General features: G+C 41.7%; 2 protein-coding genes and 1 long non-coding RNA gene across 3 annotated transcripts in view; 1 reads left to right on the top strand and 2 right to left on the bottom strand.

Moving 5' to 3' along the window:
• Nucleotides 1-26,030, top strand: part of LOC311029323 (uncharacterized protein) — a 482,663-nt gene that overhangs the window by 143,855 nt on the left and 312,778 nt on the right. The gene's annotated exons all lie outside the window — the stretch shown is intronic.
• LOC311029739 lies at nt 495-1,237 on the bottom strand. Its single transcript, XR_014598910.1, has 3 exons — nt 1,090-1,237; nt 903-998; nt 495-703 (listed from the first exon to the last, which is right to left on the bottom strand). It is a non-coding gene; the product is annotated as an uncharacterized lncRNA (long non-coding RNA).
• Nucleotides 24,262-26,030, bottom strand: part of dcc (DCC netrin 1 receptor) — a gene marked incomplete at its 5' end in the record, with an annotated part of 283,130 nt that continues 281,361 nt past the window's right edge. The window contains one exon of the mRNA XM_084035956.1: nt 24,262-24,357. Within this exon, the coding sequence (XP_083892082.1) occupies nt 24,268-24,357 (90 nt within the window). The 3' untranslated portion in view covers nt 24,262-24,267. The remainder of the gene's footprint in view (nt 24,358-26,030) is intronic.

Here is a 26,030-nt window from a genome sequence, read left to right as displayed (position 1 = left end):
AATGTTGTTAAAACTGTTGCACAATAAAATATTAATTTATAAGATTGTAGTTTCTGCATTTATTGTCAAAGCATTTATCAGTAATACAGTGAAAATTATAGGAAAACTTTGCAAGTCGATTTCGGTGTGCGCTCCTAAATTTTCTGCTTGCGCCCCTAAAATTTTAAGTTAGGGGCCACTGTGCTCCTAGTGAAAAATGTTAGTCTGGAGCCCTGACTACATTTTAACAGTTAAGTTGTTCAACAGCTTGATTGAAGTCAGGACAAATGATAACTTCAGTCTGGCACACGGAGTCTTCTTCCTGATGGCAGAGTAACAATGATTCAATTATTAGTTGTAGGACTACTACTATGGATTATGCAGGTTCGTGTCTTCCTGACTGGTTTAAACTTTACCAATGTGTTGCATTTTAGCTTGTCACATTACCCTTTGTATCAAATCTTGATCTAGAAACTAATGTCAAATAAATGTAGTGGAGGAAAAAAAATGTAGAGTTGAGTGACAAAGCAACAGCAAACGGAAATACAAAAATGTAAAAGTTTAATTAAAAATTCAACTTAAGTAGCCTACAGTACAGTAACAAAAGTAAGAGTTGAATTTTCTTGATTGATCCAGCACCTGATCACTCAATGATCGTTCCAAGGATTTATTCTGAATAAAATCTGGAAAAACCCTCCAATCTCACCAGGATGTCAATTGTGGTCTGCATAAAAGAAAACATTTTAGTTCAGGACAACAGGAAAAACAAACACACAAGAGGACACATTACCAGCTTCATTAATGTTAAATTAACAGATGTAATTATATGTTTGGGTGATCAAGTAACAGTAAGCTACATTCTGTTAGAATGGTGACATTTATGGATACCTTTATGTCCTTGTTCAACTAAAATTGGAACATACCTCTGGCACCATGACATCAATGATGAAGTCGATGTTTGGGAGGAGGCTGTAATCCAACGACAACGTTGGCTTTATCACATCAATGAGGTCATTCATCTGTTGGACATAGTAAGGGTAAATAAACATTTATTCATACACTGACAAAATTACCACTTTTAAGAAATTACTTAAAAAAAATATTACTTACGTGTTTCTCATTGAAACATGTTGGCTTTCCGTTAAGGATTGTTTTCAGGGCATGGTGTCCCCCAGGGTTTTGCCAAAGGAACATCCTGTTGGATTTCCTCTCCCCGCTGTCTAGCATTTATTTAAATTCCTTTAAGAATGACATCTGTTAAGAACACTGGTTTGACATTTACTGTTTATAAATTTCAGTTAGGCTATAGTCAAAGACATAGACAAGACATATGGCATATGATCAATATGATCACACCTGGCATCAAAATTAGAAATTGCTCCTGATTGGCCAGGAACTTAATCACCAACCGTTTCCTTCATTTCATTGGTTTAGAGGCAGTGATCATGCAGCCATGGCATGATCGAAAAACCAACTGAAAATTAATCTTCAGTTCTCTCCAATAAGGAGTTAGGCTAAGTGGTCCTGATCGATTGACACGGACCTGCATAATTGAAAGTACTACTCATACAACTACGACTAATAATAATAATTGAATCATTGTTATTATGTTTTCTATTAATAAAAGTGATCAATAACATTGGATAGACAAACGATTATGGCTTCTCACATTTAGGCTATTCTGCTAACACAATGAGAAAAGGGAAAAGTTGTGTTAAAACTAAATACAAACAAACACTCTACAAATCATTCAGCTGGTCCAAACAACAGAACAGATCACAGAGCAGCTGATCACGACCACTGTGCCACTGGTCAGGACCAGTGTCTTTAGCGCCCCTAGTGGTTGTGACCACTGGCCGTGCCAGAGACCAGCTGGTCCCTACCACACGGATCTTCATAATCAATAATAATATAACAATATTAATCCTAATAATTCTGATATAGTGTATTTTATAGACAAAAGAATATGATCTCTGACATTTATCCAGCTAACAGTGCTGCCAAAACAACTGGAAAGGGGAGAAAATACTAAAGCTGCTTCACAGACCACAGGGACCAGTGTCTTTAGCACCCCTAGTGGTTGTGACCACTGGTCCGTGCCAGAGACCATGTTCCTGGACAGACCACGGAATCGGCTACAACCCCTTCTCCAAAAAGCAGGCTGCAGTCGGGATTTTCCCTTTCCGTATCCGGAGAAATTCTTAAAATAACGGATTACTTTTTTTTTTAAAATAACAAAGTTACTGATTGCTTGACGCACAAAACTAACGTGTTACGTTACACGTTACACGAAAAAGTAATTAGAGTTACTTTGTAACACGTTACCCACAACACTGCTTCTCAGGCAGCTAAACATAGCTATTTTTAAATAGAGTGGATATTCCTGTTAAATTGAACTCTACACTCATTGTGGTTTGGATCAAAATATAAAGTGATTATTTTGGCTGTACTCCTATTGAGATATGGAGCTTTAGAAATTACACTTGAGCATGAACTATGAATGTCATTTTGTTAAGAAGTGATAATGTGAATGTAACCATGAATTAATTATTATGGATGTATGAAATTCTGATTCACACATTTAATAAACAGATGTAATCTGGATGAAGAACTAAACAAGTACGTCTCTCTCTCTAACTTATTTTTTCCTGTATTTTTCAGGTGTTTATCTCTGTTGCTGTGGTCCCACATTTGGGACCCGTAACATATAGGCTAGAAGAGGAAGTTACCCAGTCCCAGTCGCTAATGCTCCCTACATCCCCACACACAGGCAGCAGCAATGCTTGGTGGGGTTGGGAATTGAATTATTTACATTTTATTATGATTAGATTGTGTCAGAAAGATTAAGGGCTTCACAAAAAAAAAAGAAAAAAAATTCTCATTGTAAAGCCCAGGGAGCCTGACACTGATGACACCACTATCTGTTCCAGACTTGCATGCAGTCGTTGCAGATTTCCTTCATTTTAAGGCTGCTTTTGATTTTAAGCCAGTCATGGTTACACATTGTGGAATAGTGATATTTGTTACCCGTCATTCATATGAAGGTATTGTACCTTGTGCTATTGATGACAATCAACAAACCGAGGTTATATATGTACATGGTGACGCTAAGCCGGAACCACGGCTTGAACTTACAGTTGAGGAAACAGAAAGTCTGAAGACAGTATAAGTTTAGTAAAGGATTTACCAGTGAAGATGCCTTGGGAAGGGATTTTCATGACCTCCTTAGTAAGGGTAAAATCTTGTGACCTTGTGTCAGAAGATGCATGTATCGGGTTTTGTCATGGGACATGCTCAGGCAAAAACCTGAGCTCAGACTTATGTAGTCATCTGGGCAAGGATGGAACCGAGGGACCCAAACAAGTTCAGCAATAGAGGGAAGAGGATTCAAGGTCTTGTTGCTTCTGCCCTCCACCTGCAGCAAGCTGCTGGGAAACTGAAGCAAAGGTATCATGTGGACCTCTTGAACGTCTGGGAGGATCTCCTCAATACTGGCACACCGAGTGATTGAGGACGATGACTCTGAAGGTGTAGTGGAGACCTGGAAACAGCCTGCTAATGTGGATCTCTATCACCGAGAAGATAAGAACCGTTGTTCACTCAGAAACCAGACCATACAGAGACCAGAATCAAACCTCTTCAGACTTCAGTACGGCAGGTATACTCACGGGTACCAGAATGGTTGATGACGCCGTTAAAGGGGGAGATCCACTTAAAGTTGGAGTTGGGAGTTATGCCATCATAAAGTGAGTGTTGAAGCCCAATTGTTATTGTGTCATTGTCATTGCATTGACTTCAGGAACTGCTACCCAATTCAGATGGATTTGGCAAAACAACTACATCGCTACCTTGGACGTTTGTATTGGCAGGTCCCACTGGAGAGCCAGGCCCACCACTACATGTAGGACCCCTTTAGTCCTCCTTCATCTCACTGTGATGCCTTTGCTGCTTCTTTCTGGAGTGACATTTGCATTTTTCCACAGCGTAGATCATTTAATCAGGAGTGACAGTATGGGCTCCATGATCACTCTGACAGCTTGATAGAGTAGCTGTGGATGGAGCTTAGCCGAAGCTAAATTTACTTTAAAGTTAATCCACCTGCAGGAAAGAGAGCCACGAAATTACACATATTTTTAGCTAACTTGGCCATATTATTTATATGTTATGGCATACTTAATCATAGTTTAAAATTAGCAAGGAGTTTCTATGTTTTTACATCCAGGCAGAAACAATATTTAATTCAGCTGTTTCTTCTATCTGCTCTTCATGTTTGCAGCCTTCCACAAGATAACAAATCCCTCAAATGTCACATCTTCATTGTGACTCACCTGCTCGCTCCTTCAGTCAGAAATGGAAGTTGACAATTGTTTACCAGAAACTGTACTGTTCTGTCTTCCTTCTGGTTTAGTAGATGTTTTTGTGGAGTTTATTATTCTCCTGCAAATTGATGAAAAACTAAACTGAAAAAGACTGAAAAAGGGTTCCTGTGAGAAAAAGCTTCCTGTCACAAACATTTGCAAATCTGTTTTATCCTTAAAATATCCTCAGATAACAGCCAATATATTCATATTGTAATATAGATGGTCATCTACTGAGGTCACGATGATCGTACAAGCACTTTACTAGTGGATTTCAGGACAAAACTCATTAGTTATTGTTGAAGATATAAACCTTTTTCTGATCCTTTAATTTAAAAATACCTTAGTAATTTCCTGAAACAGCTGGTGTGTGGCATTTGGTGAGGACTATGTCAAGATGCAGGAAAAAACATATTGGGGGCTCTAGTCAGTATTTCTTGAGGCAGGATGGCATATCAGGTAAATGCTGTTTCTCATGTGTCAGTTTTGACATTTTTGGGGTAAAGAACACCTCCAGAAACACATTTGTGTTTTTTTGTTTTAACTACATGTTGTCTATTTGCAGCTATATATTTATTCTAAATTATCCACAAGTTCACATTAAAGCAACACTTAAGAAGTTTTCCTCTTCGGTAAATAATTTAGCCTACCGCAGCCTACCGTCGCACGTACGTTATTTGTTTGTATGCAGAACCGGCTCTGGAAACGATGAACGATTTGAACGATGTCCAGTGACAAGGTAGAGTAGCTAACGCCGTAGCTAAGATTAGCTAACATGAGCCATAGCGATAGTTACATATATATTAGCACAATAGCTAACGCCTTAGCTAACATGAGCCAATAAAATAATCAACAATGTATTGTACACAGATGCACACTGTTGGAAAAAAAATGATTACCGGTATTATTTACAAGTCCAGCAGCAACAAAGCCAAGTCACCATCCGTCTTGCATTTTGTAGCCTCCTTCAGCTCTCGCCAACGAGTGTGAGCCGGTCCAATATTCACTCTCGTTCGAGCTCTTTCTTTGTCATGCTCCCGTTTTCTTTTCTTCGCCTCATCGGACATTATACACCTCCTTTTCTTTGCAGGCTCTGCCATGATGCCAATTTAAAAACTACTTAGCTGCAAAGTATCTTCCACGCACCTGCCGGGTGTTCTCCCATGGATCTCCACGCAGAGCCTCCACCTACCGGCTTTTGTAATGCTTGCCGTAAAGCAAGTCAGTCAAATTCATAGTCTCATTAGAACTACAAAAAGGCAAAGTTACATAGTGCGGTTACAGCTGATAGAGGGCTGCAGAGCGAATGTGGAAGTGGCGTTCACACTGTTTTGAGGTGATGAACCACTGAAACTATTTTGGAAACATTATTTTAAGGCACTAAAAACTCTTTAGTCTCCAAAAACTCCAAACATCTCAGGCTCCACATATGATTTTTTTAAGCATGACTTTATTAGTGTAACACTTATGAACATTTTATATAGACTTTATTCTCAAAAACGTACTTGAATATATTCTCCAGAAAGCTTTTGAGTATGAGCAGAAGTCTCTGAATCTCTAAAAAGAACATATGTGCTATTAAAGTACAGGTGTTTGAAGTGAATTAGATGAATGACCTTATTGCTTAATATTCCATTCTATGTCTATATTTAATTGTCACCTTGTGTCTTACCTTTATATTTTCCATATATCAAAGGTTGATAAAACATACTTTGGGCTGGGTTTCGTACAAATGTGCTCACTCCAAAGAAAACAGGCAACGGTATCAAAAACACCAGGCAAAGACAAAAATAAGCAGGTCTACACTGGAGATTAATACTGGGGAAATAATAATGCTGCAACATTTACCACGAGGAATTTACATGACAAAGAAAAAGGGGATCACACAGACTAAATACACAAGGGAGTTTAGGTTAATGAGGGTGAGGTGAAACTGATCAGAACGTTGGAAAGTAATCACGCTGGCTGGAAAATGGAAATGGAGTTTCTAAAATGAGACCCAAAAGGTTAGTGCCAAAATAAAAGAGTTCACGGGGCCAGGATCTAACAAAATAAAGACGTTTCCACCAGAAATTGATACGGAAAGAAAATAGAGGAAATGAAATGTTTGATGCTGGGGGAGGGAATGTACACACCAATGTTGAAACTTACAGAAACAGTTAGAATTAGTTTACACTTAGCTTCACATTTTTAAACCTGATTAGGACGCGGCGTTGGAGAATATCCGTTCACTTCCGTTCTATGTGAGTGAAGAATTGAATAAAACATTCTGTTCCAGTGGAGAAGCAAGTTAGAACTAACCTGACTCTCGCCAGATGAATTTCATTCCGCCTAGCTCCACTCATCCATCTGGGATCGCTCCATTGGAGAGGTGTTTCAGAAGGCTGGGCCTTATCAAAAATCCTTGCATATGATTGGATAAGACACTTGTCCGTCATCTTTATTGACGTGCTACTTCAACCACTCACATCGAAGCCAACCCGTGGCGCTGATGAGAGTGACGCAGGGAAAATCAAAACAGAACAGCCGACATCTTGGATATAGCAGCAGTGCAATCAGCAACACAACAACACGGATGAAATAGCAGCATCAATGTTGACGCTTGCTTCCTCGATGCGAGCCGCCATTGTTGTCTGAATCAAAACAGTCTCACAGTCGCTTCTCCGCTTCGTCACATCTATTAAACTCCCGCCCTGCGTCCTGATTGGCTCATCCATAAAATCTGGTGCCGAAATCACTCCCAACGGAAGCGATCCCAGATGGATGTGAGTGGAGCTAGGTGGAACGAAATTCATCTGGCGAGAGTCAGGTTAAGTTAGAACTTGACCGATGCGAATTATTCGCTTGACCAAATTACAAACAAGACAGGACTTTGAATTCACTTTCATAATTTTTAACCGTTTATTGCAATTTAATCACAACAAATTTGTTTGATTTGGGGGCATACTGCTGTAGTAAACCAGCCGATGTGTGGCTTACTATTCACACTGAACACAGCTCTATGAAATCCATCGAGCCCCTGTTATGAACTTGGACAGGATGCCGTTGGGTTTCTCAGTGTACAAAGCAGCAATAGTGGTTATTTGGCCATGAATGATGAAACATTGTCCATGTCTACACAGAGTTAAGCCCCGCCTCCTCGCCAGCGAATCCCGTGAATAAACAAATTATCCCGCAACGAAGCTTGCACAAGTAATGCAACGCAAATTTTGAAAGTCTGTTGCGAACGCCCCTTTACAAGAGTAACGAGAGTACGATTTTATGTATATTTTTAATTTGCGCATTTATTTTAAAAACATATTTTTATATATACCATTTCTACATCCATTACAAAATGTATAAAAAAATATAATAATAATCCATATTCTGATATGGTCCTTTCCAAAACCAAATTACAAACCTTAAAGGGATAGTTCGGAATTTTGGACATAAGACCTATTTTCCAAGTCAGCCGGTGTGTTCGAGACGTCTGGAGACGTTTTCAAGAAATTTAATTCAGTTCTTCTAGTTGCCGAGTTCGCTTGTGCTATGGCTAGCGCAAGTCAATGGTTCTAGTTAGCATGGCATTAAAAACACTTATACCGATTCCACAGTGCACCCGAGGCAAATCAATTGTAACGGCAGACTATCGATGTACATATCTGTGTTGATAGAATGTTTGAAATAAAACCAACCTTGCATTTTTAAGGATTTATGTCTCAGCAGCAGCAGCAGCGTGTCATACTTCCTAGTAGGCTATGGCAGCAGCGGACTGATATCACCTAGCACTTATAAGTTACCGGTTCTATAATAGTTTGTTTACCTGCTGTCATTGCTACAGACGCAGAGTAGCCTGCAGTGCTAGTTTCTTCAATCTCACAGAAATGGGCACTTTTGGAGAATATACTGAAACTTTTGAAGACTCTGATGAGGAGTTTTTTTTCCACCCAAACCCAACCGTACCTGTACGAGCCTGAATATACAGAGGAAGAATTGCGCGAGAGGGATGCTCAAAGGGCAGAACGTGAATGAGCGTCTGTGGAGACCGAGATAGCCCCCGCTGGAGCTGAGAACCGTGACCGAACAAACGGAGACTGGTGGTGCCAGGAGGGAATCCCCCGCAATGCGTCCGAGGGTTTACGGTTCTCCGGATGGAGAAGAGGTTCGGGTTCGCGGTGCGTAATTGTGGGTTCGCGTGGCCGTGGGCTGCCCGGTGTTTGCGTGAGGTCTTTTCACGCAGGTCTGAGGGCATGAGTCCCGACAATTCGGCCTGGTTCGATTGCCTATTTACGGGCAGTATTTCGGGCGGCGCGTCTTAGAGTTTTGAGTCCGACGGAGACTCCGCATGTGTGGATTCGCGGAGCCGCCCGCTGCCCGGTGTTGGTCCGAGCTCCAAGGGCTTTTCACCCAGCTCTGAGGGCACGAGGCCCGATATTCGGCGTGGGTCAAGTCTCTATTTACCGGAGGGATTCCCCGCAACGCGTCTGGGGGTTTACAGGTCTACGGCGGTGCGTAATTGTGGGTCCGCGTGGCCGTGGGCTGGCCGGTGTTTGAGTGAGGTCCAAGGGCTTTTCAGACAGCCTTGGGGGCATAAGTGCCGACAAATCGGCGGTGTTCAGGTGTGTATTTACCGGCTGGATTCCGAGCAGCGCGTCTTAGTTTTGAGTCCGACGGAGCAAAGTAAAATTCCGCTGCTCCTGAGAAACTAGTCCCTCAAAAAATGGATGACTCATGCACTGCAAGGTTAGTTTTGTTTCAAATATTATTCTATCAACACAGATATGTACATCGACAGTCTAGTGTTTTAATTGATTTGCCTCGGATGCACTGTGGAGTCGGTATGAGGTACTAGAACCATTGACTTGCGCTAGCCATAGCACAAGCGAACTCGGCAACTAGAAGAACTGAATGAAATTTCTTGAAAACGTCTCCAGACGTCTCGAACACACCGGCTGACTTGGAAAATAGGTCTTATGTCCAAAATTCCGAACTATGCCTTTAACATTTAATTATACATAGAATAATTAATTAATAAAGTTTATAAAGTTTTTTAATTCAAAAAACTGATTTATGATCCATAACTTTTAATCCGAAGCCTTCCTAAACCCAGTCTCTCTCCGTACAGTCCTTCCACTAAACAGTCAATGTTTAATCTCATCTTAAATTAATATTCACGTGTTTCTTTAATTATCTAATCACTTTGTCTGGATGGTGGCGTCCGTCAGGCTGGCAGGCAGGCAGCAGATGGAGGCTGACGTCTTGGGAGGAGGAAGGAGACGAGCTGTCAGATAGTTTATCCTGCAGCCTTGTTCTCCCCTAACAACCAGCTCACCACAGGCTTCATTCATCCGCCTCATCAGCCTGCAGACAGTAGCTGGCAGCTCGTCAGTCTCCATACAGAGGAGACAGCAGAACCCAACAGAGTGCAGTAGAGCTCCTCAAGAACTTCTCTCTCTCCTTTTTCCTAAAGTTCAGTATGTCCACAAAGAGACAAAACCTTTAACCAATCAATATTTGGAAACCTGTAGCCAGAAACTGGACCCAAGTAAAAGCTGTTACAAGCACTGAAGCACTCAAGAAGAAGTCTTTGGAGTCCAAAACCATCTACTGAAAAAATGCCTTGAGTAGTAGTGAAACAGAGTCTCATAGAACTAAAAGTTTTAGTCCCGTCAGGAAGCTATTTTCTTTGGTTCTTTTAGAACATGTTGCTTAGTTTATATGTCTTCATAGGTACCAGTCTATCACAGGGCTGACATGTAGAGACAGACAGGTAACCCGTCTATCACAGGGCTGACATGTAGAGACAGACAGGTAACCAGTCTATCACAGGGAGACATGTAGAGACAGACAGGTAACCAGTCTATCACAGGGCTGACATGTAGAGACAGACAGGTAACCAGTCTATCACAGGGAGACATGTAGAGACAGACAGGTAACCAGTCTATCACAAGGCTGACATGTAGAGACAGACAGGTAACCAGTCTATCACAGGGCCAACATGTAGAGACAGACAGGTAACCAGTCTATCACAGGGCCGACATGTAGAGACAGACAGGTAACCAGTCTATCACAGGGCTGACATGTAGAGACAGACAGGTAACCGGTCTATCACAGGGCTGACATGTAGAGACAGACAGGTAACCAGTCTATCACAGGGCCGACATGTAGAGACAGACAGGTAACCAGTCTATCACAGGGCCGACATGTAGAGACAGACAGGTAACCAGTGTTGTGGAAAAATGAATCTGCCCAATAAAGATCAACAACCAGGATCTGCTTGCTCTCCGAGGTTTATTCCACTAAGTATTCTAATCTGCAGAGGAGGTTCACCCCTGCCTTCTGATACAAAGGTTCAGACTCAGCAGGAACGACCCTGAGTCCAACAACAGTCTCCCTTTTAAGGAGGAGGAACCAAAGGACGGATCATGTCCTATCTTACAAAGACAAGATGTACAGGCAAGGTCAAGATTTACAGAACACAGGCGTCATAGTCCTGAAATTATCTTATGTCAATGTGGCACTCATGTTCATATCATCTACAAACAGACATTCATTTTCGTCATAGCATAACAGTCAGATGAGGAGATGCGGATGGCGTCAGCCTGACAAATATTCTGATTATAAAGTACAAACATCCAAAATTCCCATTACACCAGTCTATCACAGGGCTGACATGTAGAGACAGACAGGTAACCAGTCTATCACAGGGAGACATGTAGAGACAGACAGGTAACCAGTCTACTCTCACCCTCCCCATTATCAGTCACTCCCGACTCGTTAAATACACAATGTTAGGTCCATGTCCCTCATTGGTTACTCATGCGTGGAGGTCCTCTTCAGCAGCTGTTTGCTGCTTTTGTGATTTCAACTAACTCGACATATGGACCCCACAAAGGAATTAGTGGAAATAGCAGGGGCTGCCTCTGGGCTCTGTTATTACTGGGCCTTGTGCCTGGTCCTGGATCTGCCCTTCCCTCCCATGTTGTTTACCACCTGTTGATGTCTTTTTGTTTTTTCCTCTCATATGTTTCACAAAGTGCATCTTCCCAGGGCACGGTGAGTTCGGCAATGATTGCCTTCTTCAGGCAGTGGCTGTTCCAGAAGGGAATATTAGCCTTTTGTCAGGGTTGAAAACCACGTGCCAATTTCGAGCTGAACCCAGAGTACTTGAGTCCGGCTGTGATGCTGAGGGGTTGCAGTCTGGCCTTCCCACACAAAGGGAATGATAGTTCTTCCAGTCGAGAGGGGAAGAGGGTAGTATTTTTGTTTTCGCCTTCCCCACAATGAATGCCAAACCATTCAAGACGCGGTCAGGCCTCTGGGCATTTCAGCCCGACTTGTTTTGCTACATGGGAGGATGTGTTTGAGGTTTGCTGTTGTTGGACAAGCTTGGTCTTCACCACGCCACTGGTTCTGGTTTTAGGGAGTTGGAAGCACATCACAGATGGCTCTCACAATGAACATAATGCAATTACTTACCTTTTCTCATAACTCTTCCTGCTGAATGTTTTTCCACTGTATCCACTGTCCATTTTTCACTGAGACGCCACTTTCTCTTCCTGTCTCTGCAGCTCCTCCACCACGAATACCTTTGACGCTTCGTGCCAATTGGACCTGTTCTGGATCTCATCCAGCAGATGAAACCTGGACTGGGATCAGCACATTACCAGCCTCTTTACAGAATGCGAAACACATTTAAGTAGCGCAATGGATGTTTCCAAGTTGCTGGTTTAAAGCTTGAGTTGTGTGAGTGTGATTGAGCCTGAGATGAAAGCAAACTTCTGACATTCAACTTTGTTTCCTTCATACAATGATGATGATTGTTAAATTGCTTAAAGATGTTTTCTGTTATGGAAACAATTCTGAAAAGATTACTTGAATGAATTAATAATTTACTTGTCATCAAATAATAGTAATTATAAAATTAAGTATGTTTAACTATTTCTTGAAATGTTATATGCTATCGTATCAAATCAAAGAAATTAATCAAAGAAATTAATCATCAGATCAAATTCGAAACTTTAAGCTTTACAAAGATCAAAGTGTAAAAACAACAAATCACTGTTTTATGGGGTTCTGTGACAGTCTGGACCAGTTACCAGGCAACGAACACTCCGGTTGTCCCGTTCAACAAATAATCCAGCACAACCCCTCATTAAAGAGCCATTTGTCAGCTTCTCTCTTCATTAATTAGTGAGCTTTAGAGTCACTGCTGATTTGTAACATTCAGACGGAGCCAGGCTAGCTGTTTCCTAAGCCTAGTTAGCTACGCTTATATTTAGCACATAGACATCAAAGTGGTATGAATGTTCTCATCTAACTCTTGACATTTCCTGAAATGTCAAACCATTTCATTGAGGATTTATTAGACACAGGCTGTCCTTCCATTCCCCTGTGAACACGAGGGTAGGCTTTTAATGTGAAACATCTGCAGGAAGTGTTGCATTCCCACACAACGAAACGACATTGTGCATTACGTTTTAAGGGAAGCATCTTTTGTCGTGATCGTGTTTGCTCTTGTCCTATCACACATGAGATTAAAGTAAGTCCATGTCCAGGCAGACAGCTGGACCGGGAGACAGCTGATAGTGATAGTTTCAGTGATTGTAACTTAGCGGTTGAAAAGTGGCTCCATTGAAGCGTTTGGAAATAACTATAATAGAAACTTGAGAGCAGCAGATCGGTGAGTATGACCCGACTTCGTTCTACTGATGGAAATCATGCTGTGGGAATGATTTACAGTGGTGTAGTGGTAGTTGATACTGCTAAGTAGATAGAGAAGTTGCAGAGGCGGAAGTGGCTATACTCTTCTATATATTCCAATGGCTTTCTGGCTGATAGGTGGGTCTACTGTTAACCCCCAGAAGAAGAGGTGGGTATACTCTTCTTCTGGCGGTTTACAGTACAGGACACTACACCACTACACCATGTGAATTGACCATGTGAGTCTTTATACTACAGGATATTCCACCTTCAATCCATCTTCTCTACTCAGCTTTGGTTCTGCCGTTATGCAGGCTTTTATTAGACAAATAACAGTAATAAGTAGAGATTTGCCTCATAATAGAATCTATTCCCTTTGCCACATATTAGAGGCTGTGTAAAAATACCATGTACTGTAGATGTTAAAATATGAGTTCTCAAATGTTTTGGTTGGAGTTTTAAACAGTTCGAAACAACAATAAAAAAAAGCTACAAAACTCCATAATTAGGTTCAGGCCACAACACCACTTGCTTATGATTTCATTTTTAAGCATCAAAAGGACCTGCTTCACATAGTGACTGAACAGAAATCTCCTGAGTGAGAGCCCTGAGTTGAACAATCCACCACTTCGACCTCCTCTTTGAAACGAGTCTGTGATACGTGAAGAGGAAACGTAATGCGTTTCCCTTGAAACATAATTCATAATGGAGTTTCACAGTGTGGGAACATCAATTTTAGAAGACCAGGCTGTGAAATATACTTCTCAAATGGCCTAATCATTCTCCCTCTCTTCAGAGGATAAACTCTTTCAGTTTCAATGACCTCATGACCTTTCGTCTACCTTGCTCTCAGAACAAACTTTACATTTTAGCTTCACCGTTGGTAAGACATTAAGAACAGCTACAATAAACACTATGTTGTTTGTTCTGTTCAGGTGGAAGACTTCTTAAAAGTGGCCATCAGGGGGCGACTCAGCACCGATGCATGTTTGACTCTTACCGCCAGTATTTTTAAGGCGGCTGACTATTGATTAAACTAATTGACTAAAATCATCATCTCTACTGTTACTAACTTGACATGATGCTTTCTGGTCCAGCAGAGTCCGCTGAGGTCCTGACCGATGCAGACTGCTAACTGGCCTGATGCTGGAAACACCATATTGTAGCTCCGCCTGCCTGCTGTGTGACTGCTCAACTACTCCTGCTTTCTGGTCTACAGCGACATGGTTGAGATGGATTCATCTCGGCGTGGCTGTGCCTGCTGCCATGGACTACTACTGTTGATACTATCGCTTCTGTTAATGCCACCACTACTGTTAATGCTACTACTACCATACTACCAACACCAAATGCAGTTGGAACCCAAGGGCCTGGGCTGCACGAGATTTCTGCCTAAAATCCTATTAAGGCAGTTTTTTCTCGCCACCTTCGCTGTAACTCTTGCCCCTGGGTGATGATGGGACTTTGAAATTGTATTGACTCTGGAAATCTTGAGCGTATTCTAGTCCTGCTCAATGTGTTAAGTGTCCACACTTAAGTTTGACACTAAAATTGAATTGAATTGACTCCTCTGGTTGCATGGAAGTCAGTTACCATTGTAAACATGAGTTTATGGTCTCAATCTCTAGTTTCAAGTCTTCAATCCAGCATGATGTTCATTTAGTACATTATGTTAAATTTAGAGTCAAATAGACCAGAAAGCATGCTTTATGGCGGGGCTACCTGCTGATTGACAGATCCACAGTGTTGTCAACGTTTTTGTCTAACAAGTTTAACCCATTCAGTGTGTTTTCAGTCAATTTTACAATTGTAGGTGACCGAAAATGTCTTGTTCAGCATTTGGTATTTAGCTCCGCCCTCTCGTGTCACTTCTGATTGCAAAATAATGAGATGGCAAAGCATTAAAAACCACAGTCGGTGAAGTGACGGTAACTACATTGGGTTCTTCTACACCGTCCGTGGTTCTGTCATACTTTCATATTGCACACATTATGGACCCCAGTGACATGAATACTAATCAAACAGTGTGTTTGCTTTTGTATCAAAACTTTATTTATCAAACAAAAAGAATGCACCATTGAAATAACATTTCTATAAAAAAGGACCATGGGACTGTTCTACAGTGCATTACAAAACCAGCAATTGTATACAACATTGTGGATAGAAACTTTGCTTTACTTCTTCATCATCATCATCATCATCATCATCATCATCATCATCATCATCATCAACATCATCATCATCATCATCATCATCATCATTTTTCTCCCCCTCAGTCAAATGAGCAAAACGCACACTCTTAAATATTGCAGTCACTAAGCTAATTTGGTTATAATGACTCCAGGATTGGACCTTTTTTTCTTAAAGGGCGAAGTCAAACTCTATTTACTCAGAGAAGCCCATCTGTCGAACAATGATGTTCCAGAAATGAACTAATTGTCTGCGTGAGGGGAGATAAGGGCCGTTTAATTTGCCCCTTTCACTCTGACGAGACGAGGTCCAAATTTTTTTTATTTTTTCAAAACTCTTTTTTCTCGCCCCATTTTTCTCTTTTGTGAGCCGTCGGCCTGAAACTGTCGAGCCGACTGAGTGGATTTCACAGCAACATCGGGCCACTTTCAAAGCCAGCACATCCCCGACCAGCGTCCCTTGGTCTCTTCTAACCGTGTAATTTGTCCCTTTTTGATCCTCAGTGGTTCCAACACAGGAGAGAAGCACCCAAAGAAAGAAGTTAATGAAGTCGCGTTTCCCTTTGAAATGTGGGTTTCCACCTTATCAGATCTGGTTTGGTGTTTCTGGGTCTCACACAGTCACCACGGGACCAGTCCTCAAGCCTTTTCAGATAGAGGACCAGGTGTTTCTAGAGGACCCCCCTGCTGTGTTTCTGCAACTACAAACCATATTTTACGAACTTGCGGACTCAAACTTGGCTGTGGTGGACTGACAAACTAAATTCTACAAAATCAACCTCAGCTCCATCTAGGCTCGGCCCTCTTCGCCCAAATTAGGAATTCCTTGCTCCAGATGGCAGTCGAGGGGTTAAACATAAACTCCTGGCTTCAAAACCATCATGTCTGTCATTATATACAGGTTATAATTAGACAGGATAACTGCATAGATTCCATCAATCTACATATTTTAGACTGAAAATGAACCCCCCAAAAAGGTGGTGGTGACTGTGTGTCCTCAGAGTGACCCAGATTGGTGATGAAACAATTTCAATGTGTTTTTGAGAAATGTAAATAATCTTTCTACAATATTTTTTTTTAAATACGGAAATCTTTTAAGGCAACAAACGAAAGAATGAAACAAACAAAACAGAAACTCTGAACGGCGCTTCAGTCCTCTTTTTCATTTTGTTCTTTGCTAAACTAAATTTACATTGGCAGAAATATCACATGGTTATAAATAATGGTTTTAAAGAGCACTCAAAATAGCGTAATGATAATAATAATAATAATAATATATTAAATTTGATTATAAAAAAGTTACTACTACTCTAGTGGAACTGTACAGTGTAAAAAAGCAGCATACTGTAATGTAGTTCTGCTGCAGCAACGCTTTTCTCCACAGTAAAATACAAATGTAGAGCCGACGAGAAAAAACAGAAAAATACCATCTAGCTGTTAGAGGCTCAGACTTCGGACGGGAAGCCTTTGTATCAAGACGGAGGACGGAGATGAAAGTTTGGTTGTGATCCATCGGATGAAGTTGAGATCTCTGCTGTTCCTTCAGGGTTCTCCTGAATTAAAGGTCAAACTTTTCCTTCACCGTTGACTCAATGAAACCGGATGTTTTTGTGTTTTACTTGTTACTAAGTTGGCACACGTTAGCATGTGTACGACACACTAACCAATGTAAACTCATACATATCATTATTCCACATAGGGAGGAGGGCGGGGTGAAACAAACACAGGACTTTCACCCAAGAGATTGCTGTTTGTGTCGTTTTCTTATTTGCCCTTACTTTTGTAACGTAACTTACCGACGAAACAAGCGTACATATTTTAGCCCAAACCACAATGTTTTCCTGAACCTAACCATGAAGCTAAAAAACGAAGTAGATCTACATCAGAATTGTATTTATACATTTACAAGTTTATTTTGAAAAAAAAAACAAACACTATGCACGTAAAGATGGAAACTTCCACGCTGTTCCCACAATGACGCTACGGGGAAACCTTGAGTGTCATAGCTCGAAGCCTAGTGCCAGTGAGCAGGCGGCCATGTTTGACGAGTTGGGAGTGAGAATGTGTTCAGTAACGTTTTGGAGGGACCATTTCCTTTTGGAATAACGGTCAGTCTGTTCTGGGATCAGTTGAAGAGGCATGAAGTCATTTTTGGGGAAGTTTCAGTCCATTAACCTCAAATCACGTACTTGTACATTTTACAAATCATCCCATCAATGTTTGGATGAATTCACTTCCCCTGAGTGATTCCAGTCATTCCTGTCAGATGAATTGAGCGCATCCGTCGGTCAGCGTGTTACTCTAAGTATTCTAAGTAAGTCGACTCATTTGAGTTTCACACCAGAAATGATTCAGATCTAACAGCTGCATGAAAGCAGACGCTTTGGCTGGATTTAGAAAAAGATCTGTAGTTCTGTACCTGCTTCACTACAGAGATACTTTATCTAGACAAGTGAAGCAGGTACAGAAGTGGACTTCGGTTGCTGGGGGATCCACTTGTGTTCAGCAGATTAAATATGTCGATTCATGTTACTTCATTGCCACTGTCTGGCAAAGAAATGTCATAATCAGAAATTATGCAAAAGTGTTCACTGTCAGATCTGCTATGAAATCAGATCAGTGGCAAAAACCTGGCCTGCGTGGAAACAAGGATCCAGATTACAGGTGTTTCTCTTCCTAGTGTGAGCTTGTTAAACATCAAATTAATGTTAAAATTTTGGGTTTTAAGCCACTCTCAATTTCAATAACTGGTTGTTGTCATGGAATTATATTTATATATAATATAGTCTTAACAAGCAAATATATGCTTCCATTGTAAAAATGATCAATTAAACCATTTTAACTGACTTAATGACAAATAGGTCCTTTAGCTTGAATCTGACACTAATGACATTTTCATGGACACACTGACTGATATTTCACGCGTTGGACGATCTTTGCCGTCACTCCATCTGATGTGTTTCCAGCAGCTGAAATGCTGCTGCCGTGCCACTGAGGGAAAAGAGCCAGTTTCCCTTCCCATCGTTCGCTGGGTTTAAAAGGGACACGGTGCTTTTGGGAAAAACCCTCAGCAGAGCAGAACATCTCATCTGTTCCCCGCGTGTTGGCTGTGCGGGAGGAACAAATTAGCATAACTCAGAGCACATATTAACATTTCACAGACTTCGACAAATGTAACAGTGAGAGAGAAATAACTCCGTCTCCTGCTGAACGACGTTCCCATACAACTGAACCTCCATGGACATCCTCCATTACATTTGAGGCAGATTTGTTTTGTCCTTAATGGTCGTAGTTTCAGCAGCCTTGTCTCCTAAAAATGACGTTCCTACACAACAACACTGCATTGTGAATTATGTTTGAGGGTATCGTTATTACTTTTGCTCTTAACATATCAGAAATTAGTTTTCAAAGGAAATAGGGCGTCTGGTGGACGGGTTAAACAAGTAATTTTGTTGATTTTTCTTTGTCTTGTTACAATGGTGTAGACATTTTAAGCCATTTCATGATGTTTTTTTTTACTAAACTTAAAGCAGTTTTGTAGTACTTCTTATTTTGTTTGTGAACAAGGTGTTTCACATGGTTTTAAAACATTTAGAACTTCAACCGTTTGGTGCAGAAAATAATATTTCTGTATATCTATATTATTATATTTTCCCTGGGATCATAATAAGAGAGCAGTTTAGTTGTATGTAGGAGGCCATGTTGGTTTTGGAAGTTGTGAGTTGAAACGCTACAAACCTACCTGGTGAGGTGTAGCAAGACATCATGGTTTGGCTGATAGTAATTATGTCTTTACTTATTATTTAAGCTAAATTCAAATTAGTCAACTTTAACACAGGACAGGAACAGTGGTCTCCTGGGTGAAAGTGCTGTTTCACCCAGGCCTCCTCTGGGTTTCCGTGATCGGACTATGATTAGAACCATGTTTGTGATACGTCATGAACAAACATCATTGGGGATTAAATATGTTCCCATCCAAACGTAACTGACGATGCCATTGTGTTGTTTGGGAACGTAGATTAGAGGCAACCAGGCTGGTTAGTGAAAAGGAAAGACACATAACGTGCCGTATTTATCTCCATGGCAAAAAAAACTTGTAAGGGCGAATATAATCCTGCTTGTGATCCGGCTCATTTCTGTGTTTAAGTGCTTTCAAACACACAAGACTTTTCTCACACAGTCTGGTTGTGTATATTATATTATTATTATAAGTAATCCCCCGCCGTCTGAAAAGCTCTCCTGAACAACCTGAAAAAGCCCAGGCTGCTCTGATTGGCCTGCAAGAACAATATGGTGGACCTTTGCTGTGGGCGGAGCTTCTCAGATGAGATATTCTAATGAACCTGCATGTCCAACACGTCCTCACTCTGGTCAGAGGTCCGAACTATGACACCCTACGTTCCCCGCTAGTGTCACGGCGTCAGTGACGGAGCGCCGTTACAAGAATCGTGTCTTATCAAAATAAACTTCCGTCATCACAGGAAGTTAGGTTCAGGCAACAAATCCACTACGTACAAATTACTTCAGCAGTCACGGGTCGGCGCGTGACATAGGGGGAGGAGCCAAATCTGATTGGCTGGTTGAATCCCGTTCTCTGATCAGCCCACATACACCTGACTAGGTTGTCTTATTTCACAGTTTGAGGGTTGGTAGGCACTCAGACACCACAATGGATGTAAACAAGCATTTAAAAAGAGCTTTTCATGATATGTCTCCTTTGATGTTGAAGCCTTTAACCAGCAGTGAGTGAATCTCCTCATGTCAATCCAAGTATTAAAAATGGGTTTCAGTCAGTCCAGTGTTGAAATCCCTACAAAGACGATTTTGATTTCATACAAATTCAATAATGCCTGGAAGATGGGAATCAATTTAAGAACCGATAGATGATTTAGAAACGGATTCACATTACTTTCATATTTAATGGGCTTAAATGTGAGAAAGAAGAAATCTCTTGTGTCAACACGCCGTTTCATTGAGAATGTGCTGCTGAAATCAGATTTTCTTCCTCTCCATCACATGCCAGTGTCACCTGGATCACCGTCTGCAGCTCGGCGCCGCGTCCTGAACGAGGGAGAGGAGAAGTGCGAAAGCACTCGGCTCAGACTGAATGTATCTCCCCGCAACGCGCTGATGAGTTTGATCCCGGTGCCGCCCGCTCGCCCGCCTCCGTTCACCTTTCATCCCGGCGCTCGTTCTGCAGAGATGTTACCCTTCCATCCCCTCCGTCTGTGGGACTTCTCTCTCCCCACAGCCCGGCGAGCGTGAGCTTGAATCATAATATTTGAAAACAGCATTATAATGAATTCCCGGCCTCATTCCTCCGTGCCCTCACTCGCACGCACAAAACCACCTCTGAATATCAATTCACCCTCTCCGCCTTCGCTCCCTCCGTCTCCCTCCGGCTCCCTCCTTTCATCACGCAGAGATAAAGGTCTGAAAATTACAATATGGTGACTGGAGTGACACAGTCAAATACGGAGCATACTGATGGCCTGTTTTCTCCCCTCAGCTGATTAACGAATCATTTGTCATTTTTATGCTCCTGCCTTTCTGTGCTCTCTGGTTTACCCCGGTCTCTGGTTCACCCCCGTCTCTGGTTTACCCCTGTCTCTGGTTTACCCCCGTCTCTGGTGTACCCCCGTCTTCTCTGGTTTACTCCCGTCTCTGGTTACGTCTCTGGTTTACCCCCGTCTCTGGTTTACCCCCGTCTTCTCTGGTTTACTCCCGTCTCTGGTTTACCCCCATCTCTGGTTTACCCCCGTCTCTGGTTTACCCCCGTCTCTGGTTTACCCCCGTCTTCTCTGGTTTACCCCTGTCTCTGGTTTACCCCCGTCTCTGGTTTACCCCCGTCTTCCCTGGTTTACCCCCGTCTCTGGTTTACCCCCGTCTTCCCTGGTTTACCCCCGTCTCTGGTTTACCCCCGTCTTCCCTGGTTTACCCCTGTCTCTGGTTTACCCCCATCTCTGGTTTACCCCCGTCTCTGGTTTACCCCTGTCTCTGGTTTACCCCCATCTCTGGTTTACCCCCGTTTTCCCTGGTTTACCCCCATCCCTGGTTTACCCCCGTCTCTGGTTTACCCCCGTCTCTGGTTTACCCCCGTCTTCCTGGTTTACCCCCGTCTTCTCTGGTTTACCCCTGTCTCAGGTTTACCCCCGTCTCTGGTTTACCCCTGTCTTCCCTGGTTTACCCCCTTCTCTGGTTTATCCCCGTCTTCCCTGGTTTACCCCCGTCTCTGGTTTACCCCCATCTCTGGTTTACCCCCGTCTCTGGTTTACCCCGGTCTCTGGTTTACCCCGGTCTCTGGTTCACCCCGTTCTCTGGTTCACCACGGTCTCTGGTTCACCCCGGTCTCTGGTTTTTCAGGTCTACCCCCATTCCGTTTGTGAAATAGTCCGATAATGCAATCTAGTGGTTTTGTGTCTTTTCACCAAAAATTAGATGCATTGATGTGACTATGCAACGATGAGAGTATTAAATACTGAGAAAGACTCGGCTGGGGAGGTGGAAGAATCCAAGAACACCAACACCATCAAAGTCGTGTTGATGAGTTTGTGTGGTTTTGTTGCCTGAATCTAACATTTGACCCCGATCCCAACAACACAGGACTTTCAACCACCAGGCAGTGCTCGACACATTCGATTTGTTGCCCAAACTTAACTGTACCTAGTTATTTTAAGCCCAACTGTGATGGTTTTCCGAAACCTAACTAAGTGCTAATTGACATGAACAAATAAAAGGAAACTTCCAGTCAATGTACACAAATCATTAGATCTCAATTTTGTGATGATATCTCAAACTGCCTGCTCTCCTTTTTTAAAAAGTAATACAACAAAAACAATGACACTAAATATTCTCCCAGAGCCTGTAACATGTAACTCATGTTTTCTTGTCGTTTATGATGCGTTCAAAAGCTGACGGTTGTCAATTTTCACGGCGGTAACAGTAGCTTTCTGTGGAAACGTGTTTAATAAAACCTGATTTGAAAAAACAAAAACACAGTTCTGACGGGACAGCAAATGTAAAAATAGACTTTGTGGAATATGCATTATTTGTTTGCATGTTTTTGTGACTTTTTTTCTCTTCCTCTTTTGTATAAAAACGGAACGCCCTGAAGTAAACTCAAAGTGAAGCTGGCGGCTTTGCAATTTCCCCACGTGGGCGATCAAGGTCGACAGAGGTACATGTGTTTGTCTCATGAAAAATAAATATGGATTCATCAAAAGCAGCCCCGAATACAACACGCTCCCCTTCAGTCAGACACACGATAAAAGGTCACTGTCATTCTCATCCTCGTCAGCTGTCCGCTAACATCGCTAATCTCATTGATAATAATAATAATAATAACAATAATTCCACTAATAATAACTCCATTCCTGATCCTATTGCTGTAACACCTCCTTCACAATTGATTCTTCCTTTTTCGAGAGATTTCAAGCAATTTTTTTTAATTTTTTTTAGGGAACTCCTTAGAATTAAGATCTTGATCCATAGATTTGAGTTTTTATAAATATACCCAAGCGTTTGGCTTTTGATGGTGCTCTCCCAGAACAGATGTTCCAAACTCCAACAACACTTTCACTTTCTCTCCATTTCAGAGACTGTGATCGTTCTTGGGTTCTCCAACCAGCAGGGGGCGACACAATGCACTGAATGTTTGGGTCAGTCTCATGGCAATTTGTCAAATAGTCACAAAAAAAACGTGTACAGTGAGACGAATTGTCAATTTTTTTCTAGTCACTCAACACAAAAACAAGGCCAATGAGAGTTCATTGCTTTTTGTGGACAGAAAAGTGAGAGATTCGTGTCCACGTACAAGAATCAGATTTCAGTTTTGTGACTCTTTCAGGAAGTGCCTTGAGAGGGTTCTGGAATGCTACACGATAACGGTGCAACATGGCGAATTGTGAAAGAGTTGTTAACACCCGATTTCAACACGTTTTTCTCTGCCAGCCTTCATCCAGATCTCCAGCTTTCTATTAACATCTGCTCTGCTTGGATCATCTCACTGCTTTCCATTCATTCTCGGTCCACGTTCGGGACTGATGCAGACTCAAAAACAAAGAGCGGAAACAAAGAAGGTTACAATACGTTGAGGATTTGGCACGAGTCCTTGTAGGTAAAGATTGGAGTTCGTCATGGTTCGGGCGAGTAAAGGCTTGGTCAAGAGCAGCAACTGACTGTGGGAGTCTATAGAGGGTTCTTTAAAGTCCTCTTAGAGTAGAGTCAGCTGGATCAGATCCAGAAGATTCAATCCGGCCAAAATCACATTTTTAAAACCCCTTTGTTTTTTTTCAAACCTTCCAATCCAGAAGTGGAAGGGTTGCCGGGGTTGCAAGCGATGATCGGTTCAGTAAATCACACTTGTTTTGTTCCAAAGCAAAAGAAAAATTGTTATATATTGGAAAAATAGGCAAGAAATGCTGAGGACGTCACTACAACAGGCCGACCTCGGGTCCAGGTGAGAAAAAGAAATGTTTTGGTGAAACTTTGGTGGCTGAGGATGTGTTTCCTATTCCTTTACTGTGGCAGTTTCAAACCATATACACATCCTGTACCCGAACAGAAGACCAAAAAGGAATACTTCCATGAAAAACCAGTGAGGTACAGTCACAGTAACTGAGTTGTGGGAAACTCAGCGGTGGAGGACGCTAATAAATACCACAAAGGAGAGAAACAGGAGGGATCTTACACCTTGTTTTTTACGTGATAATCCCGTCACCCTGCGTGGTGAAGCCGAGGCTGCTAGGCATTGGGTTTTTCTAGTTTTGTGTTTTGAAGAGTCCTCCTAAAGAAGCCCCCTCCTGTTCTTGATGACAGAGTTGATGCTGTGCTGCCATAGTGTTTCTCCTCTCGTTTGATCCCCCTTCTATCACTAACCCGGTCCACAAACAGAGTCCGAAGACCAGCAGGAACCAAACAAACTCAAGCACAGATGGAGCTTTGATTCCGTGGTGGCGTCTTCAAACCCAGATGGACCTGTTGCCGCCGTCGGCATGTGCAGAGCAGGTGACGTCGAGGCTTGAAGAAGGGTTCCTGATTGGGCCGCGGCCAAGGGGAGGTTAGAAGGCGGAGCCGGTGATGGCGTTGAGCTGCTTCATCAGCCCTTCTAGACTGGCCATCTGCTCCGACAGGTCGTCCTGCTCGTACACCTAAAAGACAATAAGAACAAAAGAAAAAGTGATTTAACTTTCAGCTTCATAAAACCTGTTTCTGAGCGATGACTCTTTCTAAACTGAGCGGATGATTGAACCTCGGTGACACAGTCTACTTTCTCTCGCTGCTCCACAATAACAGCCTTCCCAGCGTTGAAGGTGGAAAGCTTTTAGCTTAACAGAGCAACAGACTTTATTGGAGCTCTGACAGCGGGACAAAGCGATGGATCAGTTGGTGAAGGTCGGAACAGAACCACACAAGTGAAACTAAAGTCATAAAACAACTAAACTTAAATTAAACTTCTTAAAGCTGAACACACTGTAATAAGCCTTCGGAAAATGGCTCCTGTTTCGCAGGTCAAAGGCTCAATCCTGTTTGTCTGGGTTATTATTATTATATTTTTTTCACAGCATTTCAATCACCATATTTCCATAAGAAACCAAAAAATATATTTTTTTTTGTTTTTGAATTCTTTTTTCATGAAAATTTCCAGGTCCATACAATCATTTATTTTACAAATCATTCTTATTACATACATACTGTAATATAGACCTAACCGTATTTCAAAATAAAGTAAAGTAAAATTTCAACATAAACTAAATACAATTTGAAAAAAATCAAAGACACAAATCCCTCTAGGAAGGGGATGCATAAGAAAACAAAGGGAGACAAAAGTTAGACAAATGTGATTGGATTTAACAACAGAAATCATATTATATCACATCTATGTGGATTTTAAGAGTAAAAGATGTTACATTTCCGCGACAATATTTTCAGAATTTGTTTTGCATTTGTTCAAGGGATGTGGTCAGAAGAGTTGGAACGTAATATAGGACATAAAGCATTAGTTTGTTAAATGGGTTGAAACAAGCTTTTTGAAATGTGCTAGTCCTATCACATACATGCATTTGTCACATATGGACTGCATAATATGTAAATTTTACATAACATTGACAACACATTGCAAGAAGTGGGTGAGCCCAGTCAGACTCAGAGCATCCCTTCAGAGAACAAGCTGCAGCTAAAATACCTCTAAATCCTCTAAAGAAGTAAAAGAATCCAGAGACACAACTCTGCAGACTGCAGGCGTGTTTCTGTTAGTCGTAGTCACTTCACATTTATTTTCTAAATGATTCTACATAACATCATGTCAAAAGTAATTTCCGCACTGCTGCTGTTATGGTAATGGAACACCATGTGTCATCTGTTGTTATTCCTATGTTTTATATTTTTCATTTCTTTGTGATGCAAAAATACATTTCATTATTTTAATTGCATATTGCTCCAGTCAGGAAATCAATCCATGTCGTACCCATTTTAAGTTTGAAGTCAAGTATTAAATAAAATTAATACTGATTCTCCGGATAAGGGAGACTGAGCGCCACATCATGTTGGATTGAAGAACTAGAGATTGAGACCATGTTTACTACGACGGTGTATTAGGGACACTGTAGGGGGGGAAAAAAACGGAGCTGAGAGAGGTGGCAAATATCCCAAATCTGTGACAAATTGGCAGATTTGCTACTCTATTACGATGCTAACAATTATGCATTTATGCTAGCTAACTCCCCATGCATGTACGCATTTATTTTTCTAATTAATACATCACAATGTGTGACAACACCTCGTTAAGGTGGCGGCTGTTGATGGTTATTGTTGCTTTTTTTTA

Source organism: Eutrigla gurnardus, assembly GCF_963514095.1.
Source record: "Eutrigla gurnardus genome assembly, chromosome: 19".
NCBI lineage: Eukaryota > Metazoa > Chordata > Actinopteri > Perciformes > Triglidae > Eutrigla > Eutrigla gurnardus.
Note: the sequence above shows the minus strand (reverse complement) of the source record. Positions and strands in the feature narration are given on the sequence as shown.